Source organism: Gossypium arboreum, chromosome 13 (genome assembly GCF_025698485.1).
Source record: "Gossypium arboreum isolate Shixiya-1 chromosome 13, ASM2569848v2, whole genome shotgun sequence".
In the NCBI taxonomy this organism is placed as follows: domain Eukaryota; kingdom Viridiplantae; phylum Streptophyta; class Magnoliopsida; order Malvales; family Malvaceae; genus Gossypium; species Gossypium arboreum.
Window position 1 is genome coordinate 11,750,758 of NC_069082.1, and position 7,361 is coordinate 11,758,118.

At 33.0% G+C, this 7,361-nt stretch overlaps 1 protein-coding gene and 1 long non-coding RNA gene across 2 annotated transcripts; both read left to right on the plus strand.

Annotated features, from left to right (window-relative positions):
• The first annotated feature begins 621 nt into the window (after window positions 1-621).
• LOC108462477 (uncharacterized) lies at window positions 622-1,433 on the plus strand. Its single transcript, XR_008277185.1, has 3 exons — window positions 622-701; window positions 976-1,022; window positions 1,120-1,433. It is a non-coding gene; the product is annotated as an uncharacterized LOC108462477 (long non-coding RNA).
• A 3,455-nt stretch (window positions 1,434-4,888) lies between these two features.
• Window positions 4,889-6,428, plus strand: LOC108463502 (protein VASCULATURE COMPLEXITY AND CONNECTIVITY-like). The gene is made up of 3 exons (XM_017763432.2): window positions 4,889-5,119; window positions 5,214-5,419; window positions 6,072-6,428. Exons 1-3 carry the CDS (start codon window positions 5,021-5,023, stop codon window positions 6,256-6,258), a joined length of 492 nt encoding a protein of 163 aa, XP_017618921.1. The 5' UTR covers window positions 4,889-5,020; the 3' UTR covers window positions 6,259-6,428.
• The last annotated feature ends 933 nt before the right edge of the window (window positions 6,429-7,361 follow it).

Here is a 7,361-nt window from a genome sequence, read left to right on the forward strand (position 1 = left end):
TGTCCTTGTCTGTGTTTCGGCCTCTGGTTATCCCCATATTGATTTCTGTAACCTCTTGAAAATGAAGCGGTAGTCTATATCTCTGTCTCTCTTTTTTCTCCTTTGCCCCAATTTTCGAGATTGTTTTTATCTTCCTATTTTGCCTTCTATTACTTGTGCTTACAGGTCTTGTACGAAAGCTTGAAGCGTTTGAAGTACGAAGCAGAAGTACTGGATAAATTAGGAAGGTATCATGTCTTTTGCTCCAAACATGCACATTCTTTTTTATGCTTTAATTTATTTCTATCTCACAGTCGTTCTTTCTATTTTTTCACATGATTTATCTGCTGTTAACGCAATGCATGTGCAGCATAGAGTTAAAACAAACTCTGACTCACTTGCCGATCTTTTGCTCCCTAACGATGATAGTTCCCATAACTTTCCAGTTTTGCTCTTTTTTTCTTAGGCTCTTGAGAGAAAACTCGCTGATCTCAACTGGAAAAAAAATGAAGCCGAGAACAAGATGAGGTCATCAATTTTTTAAATATTTTCTTGTAGCTGGGAATCTTGACTATTGCTTGTGACAACTTGGTATAGTTTCTTATATGTTTCTCTTTAACAGGTCTTATAATCCTGATATGACAAAGATCCTCACAATTTCTGAAGCTGATCTCCACCAGCAATTTGTTATGGACGCAATTCTACGAATTGAAAAGTTGAAAGTGAGTATATTATATTTCCGCTGGTCATTTTTCCCCTGGTCTAATGAAGGCTAATATCAGCAATCTTATTCTTCTTCTTCTTTTTAACCTGTAAAATAAAAAGTTGCTTGAGCAAAAGGTTTCACCTGCAAAGCCAAATCATGTTGACGTAACTTAAAGAAAATGGGGATAAAACAGGGAGGACTCTATCTAAATCAATTTCAAGCATTTTCTGTTTATTGTAAACAGCCAATTATTGTTGCATGTAATTATTCCTTCCATGTTTGATTTTTAGATGTCAGGTTCAACAGCTGAAGGAGCTGCAAGCTCAGGAACAGAGAGGTATAAAATTTTGTCTTTTCCATATGGTTCCATGAAACTGTAAATTGTCAACTCAAAACTTATGAACGCTGAAATGAGTTTTGCCGTCGTATTATAGGACTCAGCTAGCTGATGATCACAATGATGAAAACATCGAACAACCGGAACCTTCAGCAAGTGAAGGTCACTTCTTAGAGGTGCAAGTTTCATAGAAGAGCACAGCAATGTTGCGGATACCAACTTAAGTTTCTCTAAGTTTATATGGTTTTCATAAAAGCAAACCGTTGTTAATTACTTCGGTCTAGTCAAGCAGTTGTTCCCTTTATCAACAGTGTCGAGGGTTTAAGGTTTAAAGCCCTCTTCTTAGGTTTCTTTAAATGTATGGATATAGAGTAAAAAAAAACTCGGTAGGGTTGCTAGCAGTTCTTGCTATATTGTACTCCATGTCTGAAGTCGGAGACTTCGAAAATAGTAAGTTTTTATTGTTATTTTGAATATGGTTTTCTGTAGACGTTCTGTTGAAAATTATCTTGTCTGTTGAAAATATGGGTCGACTGGTGCGACTGCTGGGTCGTTCCGTATTTAATAACAGTGACTTTAACCTATTCTATTAAGCCGGTTGCAGAGATGGCTTTTGGTGGAACTGTTGGTCAGCCTTGCTGCCTGGGTATACCCGGACCAGTGTGTAACTGTATGTGGTAATAGGCATACACTGAACAAGGCTCGAAACATACTACAGCTTTTAACTTTACATCTTTTACAAACGAACTTTATAAGAAAGAAAGTTCTACTTCATCAATATTTGCAATTTAAAGCTGAAGTTAAATTTCACCAAATACAAGAAAAAAATTGCACTATACAACTTACTATTTTGAAACAAGAAGAATTGAAAGAGTAGAGAAGATAGAAACTGAGAAGAAGAGAATTCAAAGAGGAAGAGAAAAGAGAGAATTTGGAGACGACAAGTGAACGAATCTGGTAGAATGAGATTTCACCTCCATTCCTTCTATCTTTAACTGAAATGAATGAGGTTGTTAAAAGCCGTTACAACCAACTATAACAAATTTCACCCCAAAACGCCTCGTTTCATTAATTCCCCTGCACCAGTCGATCCATGTCCTGAAGGATGAAAAGGAGGACACTTCATCCGAAGATCATGAAAATTCTCCCAAGTAGCATCCTCAGAAAAAGCATTAGTCCAATCAACCAACGATTTTGTAACTGCACTATTCCCTCACTTCACCCACTTCCGTCTGAAATCCGAGCAGATTCTTTCACCATACATCCATCAGATGCAACTATAGGCAACTCAACTAGATGCACAACAACTCTCTTGAGTTGAGAAACATGAAAAGTGGGGTGCACTTTGGACCCTTGAGGTAACTGCAACCTGTAAGCTACCTTGCCTACATTGGCCACTATTGGGAAAGGCCCGAAAAACTTAGGAGCCAACTTTTGGTTGCCTCTTCTTTTTACTGAATGTTGCTTGTAAGGCTACAGAGTGCAAAACTTCTGAATTATTGATGAGAAATTTTTTTAACACACGAACGGAATACGAATAATTACTTAATAGAAAAATCAATCAAGCAGATAAGGCTCCAAGGCATAAATGAAGTTACTATTTTTAAGGTTCTATTTGCCCACTATGCTTAATATGCAAAAGAGTTTGAAGATATAATAAAACATTGGAAAATTTGTTTTTATGGGAACTGAGGCATATTCTTAGTAGATAAAGGTAGAGAATTGAATTATAAAATTATAGTTTCATATTTTACTCCATGAGACCTTTATAACGGTATATTATATGCTCAAAATGATTGAGTGATTAATGAGAAATTGATAATCAAAGTAAGCTACTTGAAAATATTGTAGAGGAAAAGTAAAAGCTTAGATCCCACATTAGTTAAATATTAAGTGTGAGATGTATTTATATATGTAAACTCTCTTAAAAGATTATTGTATAACTAAGCTTGTAATATTATCTTGTGTTCAAAAAGTGCAGGTCCAAAACCTAATCGCACGATATAGGCGATGAGAAATGCCTAAACCAATTTGGCTTAAATGGTTTTATAGATATTTTAGCCTAAGTTGTCCTGTTTAGTAGTGAAATTTGATAAAATCGCCATGAACTGAAGAAAGTATTTATATACACTCCCCTAAAAGAAAAAATGACTAATTAATAGGGTCAAGTCTAGTTTTTTTTGTCAAAAATATGTAAATGTTACGCAAACGGGATTTGAACCCATGGCCTCAAGGTTATGATATTTTTCTCTTACCGAAACTCTGTTGCTCTTAAAACTTTTCATTATCTTCTTCGTGAACATTCTGGTGACATTTCGTAAAATCTCTATTCCTCCTCCTGATTTAAACTCTTATTTGATTTTAATTTTAATTATTTTTTCAGTATTTGATAAATTAAATATAAATTATTCTATCCTTACTTTATATGTGTTTATTTATATTTAATTTATTTTGTTTGCTAACGTGTTTTGTTTAACATAAAACTCAATGAGTATTTAATTTTGCATCGACAAAAATAACTTATCAAGCTATGAGTAAAATATAATAAAAATTAATTTCTATAAAAAAATTACAATAGTTCTTTATAGAATAATCGAAAATAGTAGTAGATAGAGAAATAATAAAAGAATTTTTATATCATTCAAATGAATTAAATATCATCCCTATTTATAATAAAAATTTAATTTTTAATAAATATATATATTTTTAAATAATAGATATAATTAGGCTTTTGGTGAGGCTGTTTACAAACAAGGGCTTTAGTTCCACCCAAATGTTAGCAGCCTTGCTGCCCGAGTATAGCTGGACTAGTGTGAAACTGTTTATTAACTAGATGTGGTAATAGGCATACAGTGAACAAAGGCTTGAAATATGGGGTACAGCCGAGCTCCACCGATTTTGAGCTCAAACTCACCATCATATTTTACCTATTTCTTCCTCAGGGGTCCCACATATACCACTTTTTCCTTTAACTGAAACATGAGCTTTATTGTAGTAAAACACAAGTTCTTCATCAGCTAATATGTTTATATGTTATATATATATATATATATATAAATTGATGATTGATGGATCACGTCCAATTATTCTAACCATCTCACCTTTTCCCTCCTAAACGTGCCACACTGCAACCATCATGTTGATGCTATAAGTACTTGAAAAGCTCCCAAGGAGCGAATCCCATATGAGTTATGTATTAAAACTTGGTTTTGTAATATGTGCTCACATCACTTTTAAATATGTGAGGGGTTCTTTTAGTGGACAAAACACTGAACTTTAATGGTTAAAAGCCGACGCAATACGTTGCAGGTGAAAATGAATCGTGACATTTAGTTGCAATGTACCATTGAAGACAATAAACCTTTGAGTGAGGAGCGATATCCTGACATCACTTTTAACTTGTAAAATGTCTTCGATTAAACTGAACCAAAACGTACAAGTTGATGTAAAGGCCCGTGCTTTTGATTTTTATTACAAAATTAGCATCATAAACAAGGAACATTGTTTCTCCCATCAGCGATTCCTCATGGCATACAATAAATTTAAAATCCCATTATCATATCATTTTCCTTTTTTTCTTTTTTCTGACAGGATGAACAAGATCTTTGAAAAATGTCAAAAATTCAAAGAACACATTAAGGGGGGGGCGGGGGGACATTGATAGATGCCCAAGGCACTGTCCTGTATGAGCTGATTTATATCCTACTTTTCTTTCTTCCCCCCATCAAAGGAATCCAAGACACAAGTAAGAAATTTAAAAGAAGACAAAGCAAAAAGGCAACACTAAAAAGCATAGCACTGTATTTGACAAAAGAAACTTTTTTGGCTTTCATATACCATTACCAGCTAATCCCCATTTTGACATGCTTTTAGATAACTTTACCACTCTTTATATCTCTGCTTAACCCTTTCTCCCCCACCTTCGAATCAACCAAACTTGCCATTTGGCTATCTTCAAGTGCTCTCTCATAATAAACTAAAGAACCAAAAAAAAAAAAATGGTTAAAGTTGCAGGTGTTTTGGTTTGTCTTTTGATTGTGGGCATGGATGTTGGAGCAGGGATACTTGGCATCCAAGCTGAAGCTGCACAAAACAAGGTGGCTTGAAAGTAACTGCTGCATTTTGATTCCATGGGCAATATTTGAGGGGGATTTTTTATACTGTTTTTTGGTTGGTTTGTGATTTTGACAGGTTAAGCACCTGCGGCTGTGGATATTTGAGTGCAGAGACCCGAGCCATGATGCTTTCAAGCTAGCGTTGGGTGCAGCAGCGTTGCTGACACTAGCCCACGTACTTGCTAACCTGCTTGGCGGGTGCATGTGTGTTTGTTCTCAAGAAGAGTTTCAGAGCTCTTCCACTAACAGGCAACTCTCTGTCGCATGTCTCATTTTCACTTGGTATGTCTACGCATTTTATATTTTTTCGATTCCCATCCTCTCCATTAACTCATCCGAACTTTTTTCAATTTTCAACCTTTTAACTCAAAATAATCCAAGCAAGTAAAGCTTGAGTGACAAACTGAGAAACAATCCGATCAAACTAGAATTGTCCAAATCCTAAGTAATCCTACTTAAAATACTCGGTTTATAAACTTGAACGACCCAAATACTAAATGACTCAAAGCCGAAATTTACCCAACTCAAAAGAAGTTGAGGGGAAAACTTAAATGAGCTAACCATAAATGATCTGACTCAAAATAATTTAAGTCTAAATTGATTCAGATTCAAAATTATCTAAACCGAAACAAATTAATCTAAACTTAAAAAACCTTGATGACTAAACTTGAAATATCCAAACCTTAAACTAGTTAAAGAATAAACTTAAATTATCTAAATTCGAAATAACTCGAACTTAAAATAATCTATACGGTAATGATCAAAAATATTAAAACTCAAATTAACCTAACCCAAAACCAACCCAAAACGCCCAATTAACCATGCCCTGCAAAAATAAAGCAGTAGAAGCATCTTTGTGTTTGATTAAGATTAACAGTAGTTGTAAAATTGTTTCTAATGTGGATAGTTGATGTAATTTTTGGGGGTTTTTCAGGATAATATTAGCCGTTGGATTGTCGGCGCTGGTGATTGGGATATTATCAAACAACAAATCCAAGGGTTCGTGTGGGTTGACGCACCACCATTTCCTTTCGATTGGAGGAATTTTGTGTTTCGTACATGGGCTGTTTTCTGTTGCTTATTATGTTTCAGCCACTGCTGCTAGTGATGAAGGAAAGTAAGCAATATATATAATCTTTAAAGTAACTTTTGTTTGTTTGTTTGTTTAATTTTTAAAACCCAAAAAGCTTTAAGGATCATTGATCAACTATCACTTTCCTCCTACATGTAAAATCATTTTGTAAACATCTTTTGATGCCATTATCAAATCTTGTAGGACAGCTGATCATCATACCTCATCTTTTGATGCCATTATCATTAATTTTATTATTTGAAATTTTGTAAATCTTTTTTAATACAATCGATTCTTTTCTAAAAATAACTCAATTCAATTAATTTTAACGATTTTTAAAATAACTGAAATTTTAAATATTTTTAATTTTGATTTTGTTTTTCTTATATTTTAAGTTGATATAATATTGCATATGTCATAATAAGTCTATTATATAAAATTCTGAAATTGGTAAAATTTAAGACATAATGACAAGTGTAGCTCTCAACATTCACTCTTTTTATTAGTTCGGCCATTGTTATTTTTTTGAGCTAAATTTGACTATTAACTTTCAAAGAAAAGTCAAATTGTTGTTTTAATAGAAATGATTACTAAAACATTAATTTATTTAACAATGTTGATGTGGCAACCCGCGTGACAAATCATATGTACCTCATGCTGACATGTCACTATTTGTCTTATATGCTATGTCACGAATAAATTTAAAATATAAAATAAAAATAATAGCAAGAAATACATGTGGATTGTCATACAGGCTGTCATTTTAAAATTTTAACATTTTAGTCAGTATTTTTGCTAAAATATAGCAATTCAACTCTTTAAGGTTAATTGTCAAACTCAACTCTTTTTAAAATGTTAAGGGTCAAATTAAGCTTAAAAAAAATAAAGACCAAATTGATAAAAAGTATAAATGTTAAGGATTAAATTTATCATTATATCAATATTTAATGACTATCATTTGATCATGATTGAAATTTCAAAATTCAAAAATATAAAAATTAAAAACAATTAAATTAAAGTACAAGGAGTAAATCTATAACTTATTAAGTAGTATAGTGACTAATAATAAAATTTGAACATTAGTATTTAATATAATAATAGTTTATGATCTTTATACAATACCAATTAATGATAGACTGTCATCATTACTTG

Bases quoted from the DNA above. Each gene is read 5' to 3' on its own strand.
- LOC108463502 (XM_017763432.2), top strand. From the start codon at position 5,021: ATGGTTAAAGTTGCAGGTGTTTTGGTTTGTCTTTTGATTGTGGGCATG. The intron at 5,120-5,213 runs GTGGCTTGAAAG...TGATTTTGACAG, and splicing joins CTGAAGCTGCACAAAACAAG to GTTAAGCACCTGCGGCTGTG. The intron at 5,420-6,071 runs GTATGTCTACGC...GGGGTTTTTCAG, and splicing joins GCATGTCTCATTTTCACTTG to GATAATATTAGCCGTTGGAT.